General features: G+C 40.7%; 1 protein-coding gene across 1 annotated transcript in view; it reads right to left on the bottom strand.

The window, feature by feature from the left end:
* LOC134603176 (inactive cell surface hyaluronidase CEMIP2-like) overlaps positions 1-22154 on the bottom strand; it is a 76941-nt gene extending 54787 nt beyond the window's left edge. The window contains exons 1-3 of the mRNA XM_063448906.1: positions 22091-22154; positions 21055-21360; positions 15446-15937 (exon numbers count right to left, since the gene is read on the bottom strand). Coding sequence (XP_063304976.1) covers positions 15446-15937; positions 21055-21360; positions 22091-22151 — 859 coding nt within the window. The 5' untranslated portion in view covers positions 22152-22154. The remainder of the gene's footprint in view (positions 1-15445; positions 15938-21054; positions 21361-22090) is intronic.
* Between the last annotated feature and the right edge of the window lie 3365 nt (positions 22155-25519).

The following is a 25519-nucleotide window of genomic DNA, read 5'->3' as shown; positions in this document are numbered from 1 at the left end:
GTATAATCCAGATCAGGGAAGGTCACAGAGTGAAGAAAGAGACCTATCATAATTGAATAACCATTGTAAGAAAAGATCTACAACCCAACAGGCCTTTGTGGTTTATGAGATAGCTGTACTGTGACATAGCAAAGAGCTGGAATTCATGTCCTAGACCTGCCTGCAAGACGTTTGGGTCTCAGGTCTGATTTGCTTCCAAAAACTGTATTACTGACGTCACGTGTGAATCACATAGCTAAAAGCAAGAGTCTATTTATCCGTAAAATGGAAGGTTCAGTTTTCCATTTTTTTTTTATTTACAAAAGTTTGTTTATTCACAGAGAAGGTTTACACCCTATCTGCATTTTTAAAGGACAATTTTATTCATTTGAAAAGTATTGCGCAGCCCACAATTTTTTGTCAATAAGAAGCAATAAGTAGGGTCGCTCGGTTCATGCTGCGCTACAAGCTGTGATATATTACATGCACCGACTTCATTACGGTTTACCTAGAGACATTTCCTGCTAGAAGAGGGCATTTCCTATGTCACAGCATGAGTCTATTTAGTTATGGATCAGTAAATAATTAGCTCCTTGAGAGTTTGATATTAAGCTTTAATAAGACGTTGTGCTTTGTTCTAGACAGAAGTTGCCTAAAGAAAGCAGGGCAAAGTGTCCCTGTAGGATTAGTCAATTTCCTCTCTCGTACCCTCCCATTGCTGGAACTGATTCCCTAAAATCTTAGAAGCATGGCCTTTATCAGGCTCTCATGGGCCCTGCCCAATCTCTGGACGGGCAGAGCAAACTTTCCTGTAGGTACAATGAATTATCCGCAGAACTGATTAGGCTCTGCTTGTGATTGCCACAATTCATTTATATAAACCAGACTGTGTTTTAACCTCTTCATTGCTGCATTCCAACTGTATCTCTAACTTCCTGCGTTTCTTTGGCTCGATGATAAGCTTTTTAAGCTTTGATAACTCAATCTCCTCAAACATATACTTATAACAATGCAAAGGATTGAGGAATGTGTTAAAAGAGTGTAAAACAGAAGATATCTTTATAGCATGGGACAATTTTGAGCAATCGCTTTATCCATTTTTACCAGAGAGGGCAGCAATGTACCTCTTTAGTTAACAGACAGTGGTTGTGACCCCTGTGAAAACTGTATGGAAATGTGTTTTTTGATAACCAGCATCTTATTTTATTTCTGAAATCAGATTTTCACTTTTCATCCAATAACTGCTGAAGTAATTAATTCTATAATTTGATCAATTCTAAATGGATTTTTTACATAATATAACAGGACTCATTCATTTTTTCATGGTTGTTCCTTAAACAACAAATTGTAAGAAATAAAAGTACTAACGGCAAGATGTACATGACAAATACATTAGAGATTGTGGTTTATGTTTTGGTTTCTATTGCTTTTTGCGGGTGGTCCGGGAGGGGGGAATGAGGAAAAAGCCCAAAAGAAAGACAATGACTACTTTATGTACTGCTTTTGCTTGGCCAATTTATTGCACTGATGGACAGTACACTTTACTCTCTATTTGTCTTATTGCATGCTTTGGCCTACTGTGCAATAAAACAAATTTAAATCTAAAACCTGACTATAGCTGATTTGGATGATTTTTTTTAAAATCTACTATTTTAGCCTCAATTTTGACATAAACGTTTAAAATTACCATGATTTCCTTAGCGCTACAGTTCAGCAAACAACCCTGTATGATTGCTATAAACATGCATAATTCAAATTTATCAGCTTTAATTCAATTATTTTGGCTTAAAATTTGCAATTCCCTTGGCAATTCTCTACAATCCCAAGCTTGGAAAAAAATAAGCCAAAGAGTCCAGCAATAGTGTCAAAAGAATACAGCTTTTCTTGGATTCAATACAAGTCTTCACACAGGTAGCTACTGGCTGGCTGAGCATGATAAGTATTGTGGTTTATACACGGTACTGCTGCCTTCTATACCTGAAGCCACAGAAAGCGTGTCAAAATATTTGAAGACAGATTTATAGTAAATGAAAAATAAAACAGAATATGAATCAACGTCAGAGAATATGATCCCTTTTCGTGTGTGAAAGATAATTTGCACATTTAGACAATGGAAATTGTTAAACTTGCCAAACCGCGATTCTAAGTAAATTACAGAGAAAGAGATTTAAAGAAAAAAAAATGGCCTACATCATTCAGAAAGCTGTCTGTTATCACTAAATCACATAAGTAGACTCAGTTAACTCTTTCAATACTATTTGTTTTAAAATATCATGCCATTTAACACATGTACAGATTGACACACACAGCAACACGCACACATATATAAACCCTAATATACATATTATTAGCCAGTCTGTGCAGGAGGAAGCTATTAGGAACTGGTTGGGGCTGACAGGAGCTGGCTAGGGCTGATGGGAGAATTCTGGGACTAGTCCAGATTTGCGCCATCCTTTCTCTCCCCCATGCAGCTCTATGTGTGCACAATAAGGAAGTGATGTGTAATGTGTGGCAGCGGCAGGAGGTTATGCTCTGTCAAAGCACTGCAGTGATCAACCAGGCCCCTGCTCGGAGGTGGCTGTACCTCCGGTAGTTCCAACCCTGTCTTCTCTGATCTATCAGAACAGTGCACTGTGAGTCTTGTAAGATTTTGAAGGGATACTCCATGCTTGTCTACATCGCCAATACCAGGCAAGCAGCTGAGAGCCCTCCCAGACCAGGATGGCGTTCCACCATTCAGAAGTCTCTCATTCAGGGTAACATGGTTTGCACTTATCCTATAAACTCCTGTCCAGCAGAGGTTTATGAGATATGTATCTAAACCTTAGCAGCAGTTCCCCTCGTGATATAAGATGAATGGAACTGGCTGCTGAATGCCTCGGCTGCAGCTCAGGCTCTCTTAGAAAGTCAAAGAGGGGAATCGCAACTTGCACAAAGCATGCACATGGTATAAAAATATTTGTATAGTCAAAGGGGTAAATATGAATTTATCCTTTGACGTCAGAGGAATTACGGGCAGACTTATTGCTCAAGTGATTTTTGCAAAGTTCTGCAATTATAAATTACTGGGAATACAGTGACAAAGGGGAGCTTGTTGCACCGTAACATGTTAAATGAACATAGGTTGTTATGCAGGGTTATTTTAAAAAGCAACAATTCATTAAGAATGTTTCCAATTCAGCTATTTTGACCTTAAATTTAAAATGAATTATTCCTGAAAGTTGTCCCTTTAATAAATAACCTTGATGGTGTTCGGAGTGTCCCTGTGATGGAGCCTTCTCCTATCATGCTACCAACTTGTGCAGGCTCCAAAAAAACTCCCCCCGCAAGGCATTATTAAACACCTGCCCCTCCCTCTTATGTTACTACCCTCCATGCAGCAGAGTACCTACTTCTAACCTCAGGGGCCATTCAATTTGACCGGATAGCCGTAATGACACCAGCGGTAGATATGTGTCATCAGTCTGGAATTCCAACTTGGCTAAAAATCATGCTAACTGGTACATTTTCAACAAATGTATCAACATACACCACTCCTACCCAAGGCCACACAGGAGAGCGCTAATTGTAGGGACGGTAGAGGATGTGATGGGCTATCGAAAACATTGAAAGTTACGGGCAGCCCCCTTCCAAGGAGTCAGAGAAACTTATTCCTGGTGACCTGTGTCACGGCAAGGGTGCTTAATCTATTATTGCACCATGGAATATTGTCCTAGTGCCCAGATAATCTGCCTGCCTGGTAGAGATGGAATATTGTCAAGGTCAAAAGGGGTTAATGTGATTGTATGAAAGGTCAGATGACAGAAGGGGTAATGTAAATTGCATAGGAATGTGAAAAGGGTTTTGTCCTATTAATGGATCCTGTGATTACTCAAAGGCTCTGCAAAATGTGAGATTGTAAACTGGAAAAGCCTGAATGTCTGGTTTAGCCATATGACCTGTACTTCTTAATTGATGGATCAATCTCTTTGATATGTTAATGACCATTAGCCTTGTTACAGTATCATATTCAAAAGGGGAAAAAAACATTAATATTTACCCACAGAATAATATTTAAGCCGTATTTTTGTTATATTTGGAATGTGACAAGCTCCATCTTCTAAACAAGCCCAAACATGATTGACATAACTTAACCATAGGGGAAGGAATTGTGATGTCCGCCATATTGGGTTGCAAGTAAGGTGTGCGACATATGTATAGAATGGGAAAATAATAACAAATTCATAGATGCAATTATTATTTCTGTGGCAGGTACATAAGAGAAGATAGAACCAAATGTTTCCATTTGTATTGATGTTGGTCTGGAACACAAAGGGGTGGTCACTCATTATCTCTATAGATACGCCTTAACGCCACCTCTAGGTTATATATCCAATGATACTGAAATGTCTGTGTACTTGCTTGGGGCCAGAAGCTAATTCTAAGTGAGTCACCAACCTTCCTACCAGAGACCCCCTGGGGCAGAAGCATTTACTTTGAAGAGCTGAGTAAGTGATTAGGACTTTCTGTTATTTTATCCCTTTTGTTTTTATCTGTTGTTGGTGTAAATAATTGGCTTGTCATCAATATTTTTGTATGCACTGTGACTATTTTTTGCTCATAATAAATATTCCTTTATTAAGTTCTGATTTTGTCTGGTAAAGTATCACGTTACCTGAAGAGACTAATTAGTATTTGTGCAGTTCCTTAAATGTTGTGCTAAGTTATATTTGGTGGGTTTTTATTATTAAGTTTACCATTTACCATTTATGAATTGTCTTGGTGGTGGCAGTGTTAAAATAGTAATAGTTAGGGGGTGGAGCCAAGCAGCACACTGAAACAGTCGCCATTACGAGCAGCTCCAGCCAAATGAGCGACAACACCCACCTTTCTGGTGGATAATACTCACCAAATCAGCTCAAAAGCTGCAAATCTATACTCAGAAGACCTCACCGAGTTCACAGATGCCCTTTTTGTTCCCGGCAACCACCAAAACCCGCGGCTGACACGAGACGGCAGCTTAGAATCAGCCGACACAGAAAAAGGGTTTTTACTGTATCTTACTACTTTGCGTTGAATTCGGGTTTTATGCATTTTATTTACTTTTACTATATCAGTTGTTATCAGTAGACACCTATCTGCTCCCCTTTGTGCCACATTGGTCCACTCTCTGCTGAGCGCACTTAATTACACTTGACGAGAGGTCGTAGCCTCCTTATCTATACTTTCCCAAACTCTGAAATATCTCCACCTTGCCTCTACCCTCCCCCCCCCCCCCCACCCCCGTTGCCCCCTAGGTTAGGGGACCCATAGATAGGTCAGAAAGATTATAACGGCAGCGATCGCTCCTACTAATATGCCATCCTGACTCGATGATAGCCTACGACTAGTCATTACTTATAAAATAGGGTGTCTATCATTGACATGTTATAAACGTATATGTATATGATGTACGTTGAATATCATTAGGTCACTTTGTCTTGTTGATTTATGCTTCACACCCGTAAAAAAAAAAAGAATTAAATAAAAAATAGTAATAGTTATATTATTATGTTTAAGTGTGGGTGGTGTTAAGGGGGATTTTGTCATTATTTCCGGTCTAGTGTAGACAAATAGTGAACTTTAACCCTTTCACCACCACAACTACGTCATGCACACTCTTGAAGTAGGATGCGTTCGTGACAACCTGCACCTACCCGGCGACAGCCTGGAACACTGCATCGCATCGGAGGTCAGGCGCAGCCCACTAAAACTTTACAGGAGGATTACTTGGGCTGGATACCTCCGATGTGAGCGCCGTGTGGATATTTTTCTCATAGAAGCTAGCCCTGTCAGGGGTGTAGAATTTGTTGTATGTGCATGCGGGGAAATATATGTTTTAGGGGTTATAGCTATACAGCACCCTGTTGTCTGGAAGTTAATTAAAATAATCTGCTAGATAACTGAGTTATCCCCCATATACAAAGGCGCCAGGGACGGGACCTATTATTTGTTTTGATGACCCCCTGTGTGGAATGTCCTATGAATATGTGACCATATTCCCAATAAAGTATTTTTGTTTCACCAAGTCTCAACTGGTGTTTGGGGAAAGGCTATAATCACTTTAATGATTCTTTTCCAGCGATAGGGAACTTCACAGTCCCTATAAGAAATTGAAATTAGTTATTAGTCAGCAGTTGATGTTAACCCTTCTGCTAAAGGGATGTTCAGTGTGATAGTGTTTCTACTCAACTACATTAAAAAAGTATTGTCAGGGAAGGAAAACCACTGGAATCTAAGGATTATGGGTGATTTCTCCTGTCATCCTTAGCGGTTTCAGCGATTGCTCAACAATGATGACTCAGACGATATGTGTCTTTTAAAAAAAAAAAAAAAAAATTGCAACTGCATGACTTGCTACAGATTTGTGCACAATGAGCAAATGGCGAATGTGCCATCAATCCATCAGTGTATAGATTTGACTGCATAATTATTACAGCTTCCAACAGGCTTCTTATTTCTTGACAGGAACAATGCTGACATCATGACATGCTAGGAGGGTAGGGCGTGTTGCTATCTTTGCACATTTTAAAGTACATTGCAGCATCCTGTATAGAATGTTTAGATTGAACTATGAATAGAACCTCAGATAAATGATTTAACACAACTTGAGACTCAGGACTATTAGATAAAATACATATGACATTATTCCATGTGATTTCATTACATATTTATAACTGTGTGGCTTAGTCATTTACAAGAAAAATCATTAAAGTCCAGTAAATCATTTTAAAGTTCTGACTTTGTAATTTGTTTTATTTTGCCTACTATGGGAGTCTACTGACAAAATTACATTTTTTTACTTGCAAACTCAGCTAGCTAAAACTCTGAGGTGCTTGACTGACAATCACACTCAACCCAAGTGTCCCTGGTTTGGAGGTGCCGTTCTGAATTTTAACTCCTGTCCCACCCTCTCAGGTTTGTTCCCTGGTGTCCCACATCTGGGAGCTGCCACCAATCTGCATATTGCAAGCATGTTAGTAGAAACTCTCGTGGTACACAGATTAATCTCATGGAATCATGACCAAGCCCAAAACTCTTCAGAAGAACTCGGCACAGGTTCTGCGCCAAGTGGTGCCACTCAGAGAGGCTGTCACTCAGCCTGGTGTGCATTCAACATATTACGCATCTTTTCAGGTGGACCCACCCCTTTGGGCATCACCAGTAACGCAAGTCACATTATTGCCATGCCCCTGTAGGCTCGCCCACTCTCCTTCCCTAATTCGTATGTCCTAGGGAGGTTTATCAAGATACTGCTAACTCTTCTTACCTCTACATGCTTACCTCTACATCTCCCCACTTTCTATTCACACCTTTCAATATACTATTTTACTATTTCTTTATCATCTCTGGACCATGCCATCTTATCTCTCATCCCTCCAGCCTCTCTCTATTTGCATAATAAGCCCCCCCCCTCCTTCCCCCCCCCTCTGCTTTATGTCACCCTTACTTTGTATAACATTCCCTTACCTGTAAGTGCAATATGTGTGTGGAAATGACATAAGAAAATTACTACATTATCCAGTGTATCAAGCGGCACTCTGGGCTTCATAACCAGTTCAATGTATTGGTTATAGTACCATATGTTTTCCAGTGCTGTCCCCCTGGTTAATCTCTCTCCTAGTGGCTAAAGCACGGGTCCACTACAACAGCTTTGCTATTGTGAAGTGAATATCCAAATTTTACCACATGACAGGAAGCTTCATATTTTGCTTAAACTCTCTTTACAGTACGCCATAGCAGTACAGATCAATCATAAACAATAACCAATCAAACACTGATAACAGGTGATATAAGGTCCTGTTCGTATAAGCACCTATTCTTTCTTTGCTAGTCCTGAGTAATCGCTCCTCTCAGTGTCACTATTATCCTGTGTTTGGTTAGGATTTTTTAATTGGATAATTGTCCTGTATTAATTTCCTATAGCTTAGTCTTCCAATGTGTGTTTCTCCTCTTCATTTGCAAAGCTTGCCCTGATTTTGCCTTGTCTCTGAAATGGATTATGATGTCATTTGCTAAGCCTTTATTATAAGTTTTAAGAAAAAAAAAAAGTATGTTACCACAAGTTATGGGTAATTTTCAATATTTTATTCAATGATATAAATCCCAGTGAAGTGACAGCTCCCTTTCAAATACGTATATAATTTAATGTATAAATTAGTCTGTTATATTCCTGACAATGTCACATAAAAGGTAGGGGAAAGTGTTGATTTAGAAGGAAAATAACCTTAAAATTGGATCGTGTCCCACCTATACACCTAGAATGCAGCCAGGACTGAACTGGGAATTAAAAGCAGGTCTGGGTACATTTTACGTTATTTTATTTATCCTTAAATCATATAAGTACTTTTTTTTCATTTATTTATCCATTTAATTGGACATGTGCTCAAATTTTAGCACCAGGACAAGGCCTGGCAGAGTTGTTTGCTAAAGCGTAGAATTGTCATGAATTAAAACCACATTTCAAATTTAGGCTTAAAATAGCCAAACTGTAAGGATAGCGGACTTGAGAATCTTTCCAGTTTATCTGTTCTCACGTTAGTAAATACCTTTGTGGGAGACAGGCAGGCTTATTCCTTATACTCTGAATTTTTGTGGATGAATGTAAAATGTAAAATGTGTGCTAAAACAACCTGTAACTATAGAATACTTTGAATTTTTCAAATAAGCTGTTATGAATTGAAATATGCCATTCAACATATTTTCTCTAATTCAGTGTTTAGTGAATACCTTGTAGGCGAAGCACTTGGTACATTATATATATATAGTCATCAATATATTGATAAACACAGATATGCACACCAGCCAAGCCATAAGACTTGCTTTTCCCACAGGAATCACAAATTTGCAGTGATGTTACTACCGCAGAGGATTCTGGGTGGGCATATGCAAATTAGTTCAACAAAGAATCACATATATATATATAAATCTAGAACAGCAAAACTTTTACCATCACTTTCACCTCACACATTATCTATCTATCTAATTTTTCCACAGTATTATGCATTATATTAAAGGGAACTGTTACTTCACTGTAACCCCTTAAGGACACATGACATGTGTGACATGTCATGATTCCCTTTTATTCCAGAAGTTTGGTCCTTAAGGGGTTAAAGGACCACTCTAGTGCCAGGAAAGCATACTCGTTTTCCTGGCACTAGAGTGCCCTGAGGGTGCCCCCACCCTCAGGGACCCACTCCCGCCCGGCTCTGGAAAGGGGAAATGGGTAAAAACTTACCTTTTTCCAGCGGTGGACAGAGAGCTCTCCTCCTCCGATCCTCCTCTTCTCCTCCCCGTCGGCTGAATGCGCACGCGCGGCAAGAGCTGCGTGCGCATTCAGCCGGTCACATAGGAAAGCATTCATAATTCTTTCCTATGGACGCTTGCGTGCTCTCACTGTGATTTTCACAGTGAGAATCACGCAAGCGCCTCTAGCGGCTGTCAGTGAGACAGCCACTAGAGGAAATAGGGGAAGGCTTAACCCATTCACAAACATAGCAGTTTCTCTGAAACTGCTATGTTTATGAAAAAATGGGTTAACCCTAGCTGGACCTGGCACCCAGACCACTTCATTAAGCTGAAGTGGTCTGGGTGCCTAGAGTGGTCCTTTAATATTATGTTTACTTATCCCTATATTTAGCAAACATATGCTGGTGAAGTGTGAAAAGTAGAATTAGATGTAGAAGTCCCCACTTTCTTATCTTCCATCTTGGCTCCCTGCTATTTATTGTTATGAGCACTACCCTAGCACCTGGCTATCAGCAAAGAGGAGAAATTAAACAGGTACTATAAGCACCATAACCACTTCATATGCTGTTTGTATTTCATTGAGAAACTCTGTACACCCTGAGTTAAAGACCTTTTTTCTGCCGGAGATGTTAATGAGATTTCTGGGCTTGCTAACGTTAGTTATGAGCATATTGGGCGTCTGCTGTCAGCACTCATAACACAGCCGCCCCCTCGTGCCACCCAAGTCTGTCCTTTAACCCAATCTGTGAGATGTACCACATCCTTCTGGCGAGATGGAGAGACGGAAAGGATTGAGCTGCAGGGAGAACTTAGCCTTGTTATGGGATTACAGGTTTAGTCTTGATTTATTTATTTTTTTCTTTTATTATAGGGGATGTGGGGGTTGCCAAGATGGGTCACTACAACTAAAAACAATGTTTTAAAGGGACACTATAGTGTCAGGAAAACAAATCGGTTTTCCTGACACTATAGTACCCTGAGGGTGCCCCTACCCTCAGGGTCCCCCTCCCGTGGTGCTGAATGGGTTAAAACCCCTTCAGTAGCTCAGCTAATTCCAGCGCCGGGCTCCCTTACCTCTCCTCCCCCATCGACGTTAGCATCCTCGTCCAATGTCACAGAAGCCGAATGCGCATTTTTCAATGCTTTCCTACGGACGCTCTGCGTGATTGAGGTATAATATGCCTCAAGCATTGCAGATGCGCCTCTAGTGGCTGTCCAGAAGACAGCCACTAGAGGCTGGCTTAACCCCAAATGTAAACATAGCAGTTTCTCTGAAACTGCTATGTTTGCATCTGAAGGGTTAAAACCTGAGGGACCTGGCACCCAGACCACTTCATTGAGCTGAAGTGGTCTGGGTGACTATAGTGTCCCTTTAATAAAACACTATTTTAGGTTGGAGTAGCCCAAACCTTACCTCCTAGTTTGTAATGTATGCCCTGACTTCACCTTCTACTGAATTATGATACAATTTGCTAAATCTTCAATATAAATTGAAACTAATATAAATTCAATGAGCACTCCATAGCTCATTGAGAAGTCTATGATGTACGCGGCTGGTCTGGAATGCTTCTTAATCAGGAGAAGCCCAGACAGATGAGGGGAAGAAGGGGTGGGCTTGCAGTAGCAGTAATGCAATACAAGATTTTACATTTCCCTAAAGAAATCATGCAGAATGAATGGCATGCAGGTTTTCTTTGGAGGTATATTTACTAAACTGTAAAAAATATATATATGGTGTGTTTAAAAGAAAATTGAGCGTCTCATGAAAAAAGGTTTCTCCCGGGTTATAGGCAATTTTCAATATTTTAAATCAATGATGTAAATTCAAAAGAAACAACAGTTCCCCTGTAATGGAACACTATAGTGTGAGGAATTCAAACCTGTATTCCTAATGCTTTAGTGTCCTTGTTCCTAGTTATATAGGTCCCCCCATGTGTGCCTTAAAAATAATTTAACCGAGAAGCTCCTGATGTTAAGGGTATCTTGGTGGGAGACACACAATACGTTGTTTCGGGTTTCGCAGATGACGTCTTGTTGACGTTAACAGAACCGGAGGCCTCCATGGAGGCACTGACTAGGATGCTGGAAGCATACGGGGAGGTGTCGGGATATAAGGTCAACCTGCATAAATCGAGCGCGATCCCCTTAGGTATGACGGACGAAGACGCAGCGTCTATAGGGAGGACCTATCACCTACGGATAGAGAAGGACCAGATTAAATACCTGGGCATTTGGTTGACAGCGGACCCCTCTCAACTCCATAGGCAAAATTATATCCCACTGATTAGACAGTTGATAGCTGACATGGAGACATGGGTAGACAAGCCGATCTCGTGGATCGGAAGATTGCATTCAGTAAAAATGAATGTGCTGCCTAGGATACTTTTTTTGTTCCAGGCTCTGCCAGTCCACTTGAGTAAATCCGCCTTGGGACCGCTCCAACAGGCCATAGGAAGGTTTATCTGGCAGAATAAAAGGCAAAGGGTTTCCCGCAACGTCCTGTATAGGGCAAAAGACAGGGGAGGCCTTGGTCTCCCGAACTTATATTTTTATTATGTGGCGGCTCAATTGACTCAGATTGCACTGTGGCACTCCCCCCCAGGGGAGCGGAGGTGGGTGGATCTGGAATCCACCATGATGGGCCCAGATAGACCACAATTTCTTATGTGGATTCCTAAGGAACATAGACCAGCAGATCGAGTGGATTGCGCAGCGATTCACACTTCCCTTAGGGTCTGGGACGCTGCAGTACTTAAATACAGACTGGCCTCTGTACCATCACCCATGACCCCATTTTTGCGAAATAAAAAGTTTATACCGGGCATGTGCCCTCGAGATTTCAAGGGTATAGAAAACTCAGGATTACAGCGGTTGTGCGACCTCTTTGAAAACGGCACCTTCATCACATTCGATGCACTACAGAGCAGAGCTCCTCTGCGTCCCTTTGATTACTTCCGGTACTTGCAGCTCAGAGATTTTGCCCGGGGTTTCAGGATCAAGGCGGCTGCAACGATGCAATTAACATTCTTTGAAAAAATGTGTAAGAGGGAACAGTTCCCTACGGGCCTGATCTCGTGCTTGTATTCCCACTTGAGCACAAGTACGCTAGAATGGGGTGACATCACATACATACATAGGTGGGAGGCAGATCTTAACGAGGTATTGGAAGGAATAGAATGGCAAGAGATATGGGAGGCCGCGGCAAAATCGTCGGTGTGCGTCTCGCTGCAGGAACAATCCTATAAGACGTTATTCAGGTGGTACACAACCCCAGTAACGCTGCACCGGATGGGCAAAAACCCGACGGACCTCTGTTGGAGAGGTTGCGGTCACAAGGGCACGTATATCCACATGTGGTGGGAGTGCCTGGAGGCGCAAGCCTATTGGAAACGAGTAGCTGCTTTACTGAGGGAAATTTTAGGCAGGGAAGTGAGGCTAGACCCGTGGGTGTTCCTACTGTCTAGATCCATAGATGGTTGGACGAAAATGGAACAGGCCCTTGTCCAAAAGATAAATCTGTCGGCTAGGAGAGCTCTGGCGCAGGTATGGCTACAGGGGGAGACCCCTACGATAGCGACGGTGATACAAAAAATAAAAGACACCTTTCTGATGGACAAGTTGACAGCTCGGGTGAGGGGGACAACGAAGAAATTTGACAAACTTTGGGGCCCCTGGATAGATTGCACTGTCAGCGATTAAGACGGTAGGGACTGATTGGGGCGTCTAGATGTTACTAGGGGACCTCTGTGTTAGGCGTTTTTTTAGGCGGACTAGATACGACCTACAGGGAGAAGAACTAATTAATCCTGTATGAGATAGTGGTGAGCGGGCATCATACCCCTCACGAGGCTTCGTGAGGGGCTTCACTCCTCAGATACCCCCCCCTCCCCCCCCCCCTCCTCCTTCTCTCTCTATCCCATTCTCTAAGGCCCCGACCTCTCGGGCTCTACCTTTCATCTTTCTCTTTTCTCCTGTCTCTTAATCTTCTTACGGCTGAGCCGCACGTAGCGGAACTATTTTTGAGTGACACTAATGCTACAGGAAAGGTAGTACGCTGGGGTGCTAAACTCTATCGAGATGCTTCTTTCCTCAAATTTGCGATGGAGGTGCGGCCGACCTTATTCATCGGTTAACCGATTACTGTTTTATATAATAACAAAAAAGCCAGGCGGAACATCCAAGCTCCTGTGGGGTTTTTGATTTCTGTGGTGAACGGGAGTTGGGCATGCTTATGGGGATACGAGACAGGGTGACCTGGAAATTCATGCTAGTTCACTCCTCTTGTTGGTATCTCATGTAACGGTATCAATATACTTGCTTTATGTTTGGAATTTCTGTATTACTGTGCATGTATTGCTTGTGATGTTTTGCACTGGAATAAATAAAGAATTAAAAAAAAAAAAAAAAATAATTTAACACACATCAGAAAGGTGGCATGAAACCATTTCACACATGCCCAGCGTGTTTGGGATTAATCACATGGAGATGAAATGAAAGTTGCTGATGTGATGGCATATAGCACATATATACCCTACATCATTTCCCCTTTGTTGGTGCTGTAAAGCCAACATGAGATCACATGTATTCTGATTCTGCCCAGGTCTCAAACACTACTGGCGCCAAGTTCAATCATTGATACAAAAGCAAACTTTTCTTTTGGACATGTTCCCAGAGACAATTCAGGGACCAGCACAAAAAAGTTAACAGTGTACACACTGGTCGCCCCAAAACGATGCATAACTCGTCACTGGAAACCCCCCACCCCCAGCTTTCCATGGTGCTGGACACCCCTGTATCTATTAGAATGTATGAGGCAATGACCCACAGAGTGAATCTCAGAGCACGAGAAAGCCATGGGATGCTGTATATGCAGCATTGACTTCCACTGGTGCACAGTGAGACTAGTCCAACTGGCACATTATGATTATGATTATCTATGTATTTTTCCCTTTTGTTTCTATATGCATCATTTCCTTTTTCAATTGGTCAAGTGCTCAGATAATTATGATCCTTAATTGTTTTATTGATGCACATTGTTTGTGTGCTCTTATGATTTATTGAAAACGAATATAAAATTGAGACACAAAAAAAATAATTAAAAAATTGAACAAATCTTTTAATCCACCTTTTTCCAGCTCTGAGGCTCAGCTCTCCTACTCCCGTGACATCTTGGGCGAGGCATGGCCATTCACCACAATGGTCCAATCCAATGCTGCCATGCGCATCCAAGCTTCCCCAAAAGAAATCAACGCTTTCGCATTGGGGCTGTAACGTCACATGACCGAGATTTACCTGATTTTGCTGCGGAAGTGCTTCCAGTGTCTGTCAGTGTAACAGCCACTGGGGGTGTGTTTAACCCTGCAAAACATTTGACCTAAAATGTTTAAATTGACAGGACCACTGCACCCAGGCCACTTCATTGAAATGAAGTGGCCTGAGTGACATTAGTTGCCCTTTAATATATATCGACCCTGACAAGTACAAATTCACTCCTGGTGAGTGTGATGTGGACCTTACAGTAACTTTTAAAGCCTAGCTGGGCTTGGCCTGATGAATGCGGCTTCTTCGCCATTCTCACTGGGCATTCATGTAGCTGTCTCAAGCATGGGCATGACATTACATCACCGGGTATGGTGTTCTGCAGGAGACAGTGCACACAGAGAGGGGTGATTGGTTGGCCCTGTTCCTCGCTCCAACCAAGCCCTGTCTTTGCAGCTTCACCTGGCATTAAAGGTATCCTGTGTAATACATTTTTTATTACTGAAATGAAAGTTTCACCAGCCCCATAGAAGAGCAGCTCACCGGGAAAGCTCCTAGTTTGCCGGTGGGCCAGTCTAGCATTAAATGTAGCAACTGTTATGGGAGGCATTCTAAACATATATAAAAGTTGAGGTCATTTTATCTGAACAGTTCTGCACTAAAAAAAATTCAGGTAGCCACCAGTACTTCAATATTTGTCCACAACTTCTTCCATCATCACAGTCAAATATTGGTTGGGAAAGGGTAATGGGCGTTGCAGCCCACAGTAATGGAAAAGCTTAACATTTTATTTTTTCCAACTCGAGGATGAACAAACCACATTTTAGTTGAATAAAATATGTAACGAAGCACAGGAAGCATCATGCGGGCAAGCCATGCCAAAGACAGGGTGGAAAGAATAGAGTCAGGAAAACATGCCTTATGCATAGAAGGAACCTACCAATTGATTTCACGTTGGGATACTTCTGCTGCTTTCCAGTTTTAAGAAGTCTCTTCTTGAGCACAGATAGAGCTTTAGTTTGTTGAGACTCAACTAAAAATCCCAAATCGCCCAGGAACTTTAGAACTTTGTGAAGTATCAACGGCTTTACATTAACTTGCACAAGCTTCAGTGGACTAATTAGAGTCTCAGTGGGCTTTAAGTTCTGCTCGCACTTGTCATAAGGGAAGATATTCCAAGCAAGACTGGGACCCAACGCACTAATTAAAACATGTTGAGATAACTTGAGAAGAACATCACAGGACCAGGGGGTTTTGTTCCAGGAAATGGTCGTGTTGTAGTCTGGTAGAAAGTCAGGACGAAATTTTGTTAAACTATTATCTTCCAAAACATGGGAAAGAGTTTCTCTTGTAGACTGTATGACCTTATTGAACCCCTGAGGATGCCGGACTCCCAAAGAGGTGTTAACATCAAAATGTCTGTCTGAAAATACTAAAATATGGAAAACAGAAATAGTTGTTGTAAATCATGGCAAAAAAAAAGTTTTATTTTTTTTATTAATTTTATATCAAAGGGATTGATGTCATGAACAACCCTTCACTATATCATAGTTGCAAAAATATTAACAAGATAAGATGGCAAGATACAAAGAATCAAACTGACCTGTGAGCCTAATAAACTACCCCCCTGCCAAATTAGATAGGAAATTAAAAGGCAAGATGTGAATTCATGGCTCGATAAAAAGAAGTTCCAAATTTTCTAATTTAAGGCCATGAAATGTTTAATTATGCTTAAAATTCAACTATTTTGGTCTTAAATTATCAGTGAATAAACCTGCAACTGTAATCGTCCACAATACATAAAGATAGCTGGGATCATTGTATGACACATACAATGTGATGCATTAGCTTGTTGCTCTACTATGGCTGACTTATCCTACTTAAACTCTCTATAGCTGAGACACTAATCACTGAGCTATCTCACCAGCATCAAGAATCCAAGGTTTATTCACTATACAGTAAATAGCGGTGAATTATAAAACTATATATCTGGAGTAAATGTCTATGTGCGTGTGTGTGTTCACATGGCAATGTATATCTATGTGTAGATCTGTGGGTATATGTGTGCATATGGCAATGTATATCTATGTGTAGATCAGTGGGTATATGTGTGTATATGGCAATGTATATCTATGTGTAGATCAGTGGGTATATGTGTGTATATGGCAATGTATATCTATGTGTAGATCAGTGGGTATATGTGTGTATATGGCAATGTATATCTATGTGTAGATCAGTGGGTATATGTGTGTATATGGCAATGTATATCTATGTGTATATCACTGGGTATATGTGTGTATATGGCAATGTATATCTATGTGTAGATCAGTGGGTATATGTGTGTATATGGCAATGTATATCTATGTGTAGATCAGTGGGTATATGTGTGTATATGGCAATGTATATCTATGTGTAGATCAGTGGGTATATGTGTGTATATGGCAATGTATATCTATGTGTAGATCAGTGGGTATAGGTGTGTACATGGCAATGTATATCTATGTGTAGATCAGTGGGTATATGTGTGTATATGGCAATGTATATCTATGTGTAGATCAGTGGGTATAGGTGTGTACATGGCAATGTATATCTATGTGTAGATCAGTGGGTATATGTGTGTATATGGCAATGTATATCTATGTGTAGATCAGTGGGTATATGTGTGTACATGGCAATGTATATCTATGTGTAGATCAGTGGGTATATGTGTGTATATGGCAATGTATATCTATGTGTAGATCAGTGGGTATATGTGTGTACATGGCAATGTATATCTATGTGTATATCAGTGGGTATATCTGTGTATATGGCAATGTATATCTATGTGTAGATCAGTGGGTATATGGCAATGTATATCTATGTGTAGATCAGTGGGTATATGTGTGTATATGGCAATGTATATCTATGTGTAGATCAGTGGGTATATCTGTGTATATGGCAATGTATATCTATGTGTAGATCAGTGGGTATATCTGTGTATATGGCAATGTATATCTATGTGTAGATCAGTGGGTATATCTGTGTATATGACAATGTATATCTATGTGTAGATCAGTGGGTATATGTGTGTACATGCCGATGTATATCTATGTGTAGATCAGTGGGTATATGTGTGTACATGGCAATGTATATCTATGTGTAGATCAGTGGGCATATGTGTGTATATGGCAATGTATATCTATGTGTAGATCAGTGGGTATATGTGTGTACATGGCAATGTATATCTATGTGTATATCAGTGGGTATATGTGTGTATATGGCAATGTATATCTATGTGTAGATCAGTGGGTATATCTGTGTATATGGCAATGTATATCTATGTGTAGATCAGTGGGTATATGGCAATGTATATCTATGTGTAGATCAGTGGGTATATGTGTGTATATGGCAATGTATATCTATGTGTAGATCAGTGGGTATATGTGTGTACATGGCAATGTATATCTATGTGTTTATCAGTGGGTATATGTGTGTACATGCCAATGTATATCTATGTGTAGATCAGTGGGTATATGTGTGTACATGGCAATGTATATTTATGTGTAGATTAGTGGCTATATGTGTGTACATGGCAATGTATATTTATGTGTAGATTAGTGGCTATATGTGTGTACATGGCAATGTATATCTATGTGTAGATCAGTGGGTATATGTGTTTACACTGGTACCTCGGTTTACAAACGCCTCTGTTCACGTGTGGAGGTGTTGGAGCAGCTTTTGCATCGAGTTTTGGAGCCATTCTGGAATTTTTTTGCAGCAGTTTTGGGACTTTTTGGAACTTTTTTGGTGCATTTCTCAAGCTGTGGAAAGGTAGGGAGCTGAGCTTCGTCGTTTGCATGCCTTTTACAGTGTGTTCTGCATTGTGGGTTGGTTTCCATGCCAGCTCATTTTGACTTTTTTGTGACCTCCAGAACAGATTAATTGTTTTTCAATGCATTCCTAAGGGAAACCGTGTTTCGGTTTACACATTTTTCATAATAAGAAACGTCCCAGAGAACGCATTAAATTCGTAAACTGAGGTACCACTATATTCCTAACGGTATAATGTTCCATTTGATAGTTGAATTGTTTGCAAATGCATACCTTCCAAGTGTTCCTATTTAAGAGGGGCAGTCCCTATTTTAAACCAAATCCCATTGACCATCTTTTATGTCCTAATGTACATATTTTCCGGGAGCTCCATATTGTTGGTGTGTCTGATTGGATACCATATCTCCACATCAATAATACAGCAATGTATCATGGGTGTTTAGAAATGTGCTTAGAAATCTACAGCTACATTGTTCTTGTTCTAAATGACACATTTTGGTTGCCTAAATTGGTTATTAGTAAGTCACCTGAAATTTCGCACAATAGCCCTGACCCCACCCGCACTTCCAATTACACCCCTTAAATTAAATTGTCCCTCTTTGTCCATTTGAAATGTTGGAAGGTAGGCGCATAGTGCAATGCCAAATTTTTGTAGACGGTGCCCGTCTGCTCTGGTCTTCTTTGTCCTCTCCAGTCCTCAGCTTCAAAGCAGAAGCCTCAGACTGGGTGTCAATGATAAGAGAGTCTGATGCTTTCACACTAAAGCTGAGGACTTGGATGTCCAAAAAAGGCCAGAGCACACGGCAGCTGTCTACACAACTTTGCGGTGAAACCATTCATAAATGGCTTAACCTCTTAAGGTAAGACAACGCCTAGTACTATCAGGCACCATAACAACTTCATTAAGATTAAGTTGTTATGGTTCCCGGCTTGTTTCTTTATTATCTTCACGTTCACTCCACTTCTTTACTCCAGTTCCCTCCTCACTAACCCCTTTCTCTCAATCCCATTTGACCTTATCATGGCCTTTAATTTACTTGCTGCTCCCCACCAGCTTTCACTCTTTCCCAAGATCTCCATGTACTTGTGTACTTATCAACCTGCCATCTATTTGGTCCCTCTCCCAACGACCATTACTACATTTGCCTGGATTTTATAATGCTTGCTAAACTCTGCATCAAATTCTATTCACTAACTTTGCAGTTAACAATGGTTACTAAGTCATGAATTTAAAGGGAAACTGTCACTACTGAGATTTTTGCACAAACTCAATGTTTGCTACAGGTTGCGTCTTATTGTAAAAATCTCAGAAGAGGCATGCCTGGCAGTCTGGGGCACAGCCAAGGCTTGCCACATAAATTAACCATTGTTGTGCCACATGTCACTATGGAAGGAATGACCGAGTGCACCAGAGTGTGCCTGGAGCATTGTGACTTGATGCTACTGCAGAGGTATGTTTTATCACTTACCTGTGCAGCAACATTCATCCCAGTAAGTACCTCAAGTGTATTAAATAAGATGGGGAATGAGGTATAAAACTGATGTTTCTGTTTTAAAATAAAATAAAGAAATCATTTAGCTTTTGTCTCAATATTCATTTTCTGCCCTTCACGCTTTTTTCTAACCGTTCTATCTTTTAAATACACCACTTCTTCTCAGCCTTTCTCTCTCGTTCTTTCCACTCACTGTTCATCCTTCCCAATTCATTCTGCTCCGTCATATTTTCCCATTTTTATCTTCTTAACTCCATCTGCACTTTCCTCTCTCCCACACCAAGCAGGCTATGACCTGTCCCCTCTAGCGCACATAATTGCCACTTTCTTAGAGTCTTCTTTTCTCCCAACCCCCACGTATTCGTATCTCTCCTTGACCTTACACAATCTGCCAAATTTAATTTCCTATAACTTACGCTGGGGTTCCATTTACTAAACAATAAAACTATGGAACAACGAAAACTGAAATGGAAAAAACTCTTCAATCCACTTACTGGTCTAGCTTGGCAAATATGCCCCAAATCTCATCACAGAGTTTCCAATTCACCATCCTCAAATAATTGTTTAATATGTATTAAAGAGGATTGGGATGGCAGGGCGGACAAAGCTGCTTAAAGAAATAAGAAAACACAAAAATCTATCCTGGCATTTCTCTTTCTCTTACACATTACTGAAAGCCAGGCTACAGGCATCGTCACATGACACACATACAACTCTATCACAACTGCATGCAAAAAACAATTAAACTACGTCTAAAACATCACTGGTCTTTGCATATGTGGCCCACTTTAAACAGCTGTGAGCTCATCTGCAGAGAAGCACTGAGCCTCTATCTCCACAACTGGACATGCAGACTGAAATGATACCTCAGCTTTGGTTGGGCAGGTTTTTTTTTGTAGTGTTTTTTAAACCCCCTGCTGTCAAGGTTATGAATACATAGAAATTAACCAAAGAAATTCTGTAAGGCCCTGAGCTGTTTGTGTTACACGCTGGTTGCCATTATCACCTCTCTTTGGCTTTATGTGGATAGGCTCCTTGTTGACTGAGATGCCTCCAGCCCTCCCCTTTTTCTAAAATGATTTCTACTGTATATCCAGATTATCCCTAGAGGGAATCACATTACGCACACTTGGGTTCTGTTATCTGATCCTGGAGCTACTATTCTTACAAGTTTAAACTAAAACCAGGCGTTCAACTTCTCATCTGCCACGGTTACCCCCCCCAGAATCATTTTGTGCTTACTAACAATTAAGGTTTCGTGCGTCACATCCTTGCCAACTTGAGAGCAGCAAAATGAGCAGAACAGCACAGGAATAGCTGAGTGGTATCTGCAGAAAGGCCCTCAGGTGATGCCCCCAGGTGTGAAAGTGGTCCTCATCTTGCTGAGTGGGACATTGTGCGCCTTCATGGGGTGATGCCCTTGAACACCACTGAAAATGCATGTTAGCTATGTCCACTGGCCAGACTCTGCTTGTATGCAGTTGAAGGCACTCTTTAGATGAATGTCCCAACATACAGCATCTCACTGCAAATGTCCCCAAGACGTCTGTATCTGTAAAACAGGTTATTCAAAAAGTCAGAACATGGTCTGCCAATAAACAGAAACAATGAATACCTAATGAAAGGAGAAATGAATATACCCCTGGGTCCTTCCTGCACTTACAGCTCCCTGTCATTATACCAGGCTGAGGATAATAGGAGTAAAAAAATTAAAAAGTCAAATATTTGCTAGAATATTTGCCTACCTGGAAATCGTGAACAACTCAACAGGCTGCTAGACACTGACTACACATAGCATGCTTTCTGTTTACATAGACAGCTGCTTGTCTGCTACAAGGACATGCAAGACAACTGCAGGCCCTTCTGGGAGTTGCAGTGTTAAATAGTTATTCCATAGTGTAAGCCTGGAGAAGCCCATTACAGATTTTAAATGGACAGTATATGACTCACAGTATAGTTCACCATATCAGATTCACCGCTTCCTCCCGCCCCCAGGTTCTTTATATTGTACATTGTGCCTATACAATTTAGACACACAAATCCAAAATGTGTCTCTTACCAACTAACTTTGTCATGAATGGCAGCAGCTCCACCCCCAGCAGCCAGCCCTGATACAGTGAGTGGAGGTGTTTATAGTGGGAAATCAGAGTGTAGTTATCCAGGTAGGACAGTCAGGGTTAACAGTGACTGGAGGGGACAACTTGCTTGGGAGCTTAGAATGAACATCATCTATCCTAACCCTGTGTCCCTGTGCACCCCCTGGACCTGCAGCTCCCTCTCACCTCTCACACCGGGCTCTCCCCCTGTCTGGGGCTCACTCGGGAGCTCTGGTCCCGGCTGCATCTCACACCGATTCAGAGTTGGCTTTGCTGGGGTCTTCCACAGTTGTCAAACCAGAGTTGCCGGCAAGCCCCCTCCCCTTTCTCCCCTGTCTCTCTCCTGAATTTAACTCTGCTCTCCCTGATCTCCACTTACATTGCAGAGACAGATGAGGCAGCTCTGCCCCCCTCCCCTCTCCTGCCCAAATCAGAGCCTGTACAGTACAAGTCATTAGCAGGCACCAGCAGCCCAGAGAGGGACTGGCAGCCTCCTCTATAACAGCAGGACTGGAAAGACAAATAGAGATGGTACCTGGCCAACCAGGAGTGATTAGAATTTAGTAGTATTAAACCTCTTCTAGTCCATTTTTGATCTCAAATATGAATAACCCATTGAGTACCACATTGCTGTGGACAGCTACCATGTGCCATGAATCACAGGGATAAACACAGCTTTATATCTAACACAGGCCCTCTCCTAGAATGGCAAGGCAAATTATTTAAATGGACCATTAGTATTTAGGAATGCAGATTATGATTAGAAAAACATGTTTGCCTTTTACTATTAATTTTATATTCTAGGTTCCCAATCCTAGTATAGGGTTTCAGGTGTGCTCCTCTTGCTGTGGATCCATCCATTAAACTGTGAATTGCAAATGGTATGCCAAAATAGCCCTTAGTGGGAAAAATGGTGATCAGGGGGATTCTTGCAGTTTCCGCTTGTCAATTGTCTTCAGAATAAACCTGTACATGTTTTAAATTAATACCTCACTTTTCATCGTTCCAAAAAATGCATTGCATTCAACTTCAGCAGAGCATAAAAATACATAATATCGAATTATTTATATTTTCAATGGACACTTTAGTCCAAGCTCTCATTCTTTGTAATGTAAACTGCAACAAAGCATGAGCAAGAACTTTAATACTATTCAACCAATCATTAGAATGCGAAGACGCGTGGTCGAAGCAACTTTGATAGCAGTATAATTGTTGGTGTAAGACATGATGACTATAGCTTTTTCAGAAATGGCCAACTCTCTGGGATTATGCACACACTAAAGTCTGTAGAGTTAAAGAGGAGCTGTCACTTTTCAGTATTTCATAAAGATATAATACTTATTAAGACTGTGTTAGAATTTCACTGAAATTCACTGACATTGTAACGCAAGATACCATAAGACAAATGAGGGACTAATTTAGTTTATGGTAAAGCCTTAGGTTGACAAAAAGAGGAGCTCCTTTGTCAATTTTTGCCCAGTCCCAGCAGCCATAAGAAATGGTGGCTATAGGATTCAGGCTTTGTGTATGACGGATCCTGTGGTCTCATGGGATTCTCCATAGACCTCAGTTTTGTACTTTCACACAAGCACAAGAGTACAGCACTGACATGTCTCCTGGCAGCTGAAGCTAATGGAGCCGAAAAGAACAGACATGGAGATGGCCAGGACCATGAGTGACAGCTTAAAGTAAGTAAAATTCACCACCCTAGCACCCCACGGCCACTGGACCCACAACAGATCTGTCCGTTTGACAGATCTACTTTATGATGAAACAAAACACTTTCTTGGTGGAAATGCGTTAAAGGGACACTGCAAGTGCCATAACAACTTATCATTCATGCCCCTGTCTCCTGTCACGCAGTTGATTGTAACTAATATTGACAACCAATCAGACGACAGATGGAAGCAATACTTCCTACTTTGTACAATTTTCTTTTTTTTTTTATGACTGTGACACACCTTCTAGAAGCCACTAAGAGCCTGAGGCCACACATGCACAGTTAGCGCTTTTGGCAAACAAAATCTATCACAACACGTCTATCAACTTATTCAGCAGTTTCACTCATCTGATATGATAACTGATGTTTGTTGCTCAACTATAGATGCCATAAACATGTGCTTGACAGAGCTTTATGAGATAAGATCAGACCCCCAAAGGCAGGATGTTAGGATTCTATTTGGAAAAGCTTCTTCCTGCCCTGGCCAGAGATCGAACTTTAACGCAGACCACCTTTTTATTTTATTTATTATTTCTTCTTTTACCCGTAAAAGTATTACCCGTAATGAATGTGAATCACTTCCACCACATAGTGTCTTTATAATGAGATATGTCAGAGAGAAAGGATATATTCATTGAACCTGACAGAATCCACAAAATGCTTAAATAAACAGCAAATGCCTAAGCTGCAAGAGCTGGGGTGACCTTAGGCTTTCAGATACCTGTGCAAAACTCAAGAGTGAGACCCACACTATTTAATATTTCTAATAATGTAAATATAAACTATTTAAAACCTCTCGAGTGTGGCAACCAGGCACAGTAACGGTTTCATCTTATTGAAGTGGTTTTAGTATCTGGAATCCTCTGGCGCTGCCTTCCATTCAGCATAAGCTGTTAAAGCTTAAGAGTCCACAGTAGCCCCATCTGCTCTGTTCTGCTTGGACTAACAGGAAGCATTAGTCTAAACAGTAATGGGTGGCTGTGATTGGTTGAGAGTGTCATCTGGTATGAACTGGTATGGGTAGAAGAAAGAGTGTATATTTGCCTTAGTCACAGCTTTAATGAGATTGGACTGTCATTCAGTGTTAAACTGCTCGAAAAATTGTTTGGAGGGACAGCGGACTACAGGCACTATATCCAATTCGATGAGATAAGATTGTTGTAGTGCCTACAGTGTCCCTTTAATATGTTAACATTCAATATTATATTAAAAAAAAATAATAATAATTAAAATATTACTTGCTTATTATGATGCTTTTCAGAGATTTTCGATATACTGAGAGTGGTTGCAATTCTCAAGTACTACCAACAACCTGACCATACATACCCATCACCATTACACTAAATGGCATGTAAAAAATAAAAATTCTGAATTAATTGTGAATGGAATTATCTGACAATGTGGCCACCAGAACTTATCTGTGGCAAAATACATTTTCTAGATCCCTGTGTTTGTGTTGAGCATCCAATATTGACTCATTCAAGACCAATGACAAATTAGAATCAACAATTAATGTTCATTAGCCTGGTCATTAAAAGGTTAATACCCTACATTGTAAGGTCGTTTGAGGAGGGTCTTCATCAACTAATTAGTCCTGTCAAATTTTGTAATAGTTTCTCATTTGTTGCTAAATTCCCCCTTTATAACATTGTAAAGTGCTGCAGAATAAGTTGGTGCTATATAAATGCCAATAATAATAATATGTCTGTTGTCAATACTATTTAATTTATGATGGTTTCAAAGAAAATAGAAAATTCAAAGACCGTGAGATACCACTTATAAAGAACTTTTTTTTAAAAAAAAAAAGCTTTTGCAGACTCCAGCTTTAATCACCTTCAGTAATAAGAGGCTGTCGGATAGCCCCATATAATAAAAAGTAGAGATACCTATTCTCA

Source organism: Pelobates fuscus, chromosome 3, assembly GCF_036172605.1.
Source record: "Pelobates fuscus isolate aPelFus1 chromosome 3, aPelFus1.pri, whole genome shotgun sequence".
In the NCBI taxonomy this organism is placed as follows: domain Eukaryota; kingdom Metazoa; phylum Chordata; class Amphibia; order Anura; family Pelobatidae; genus Pelobates; species Pelobates fuscus.
Note: the sequence above shows the minus strand (reverse complement) of the source record. Positions and strands in the feature narration are given on the sequence as shown.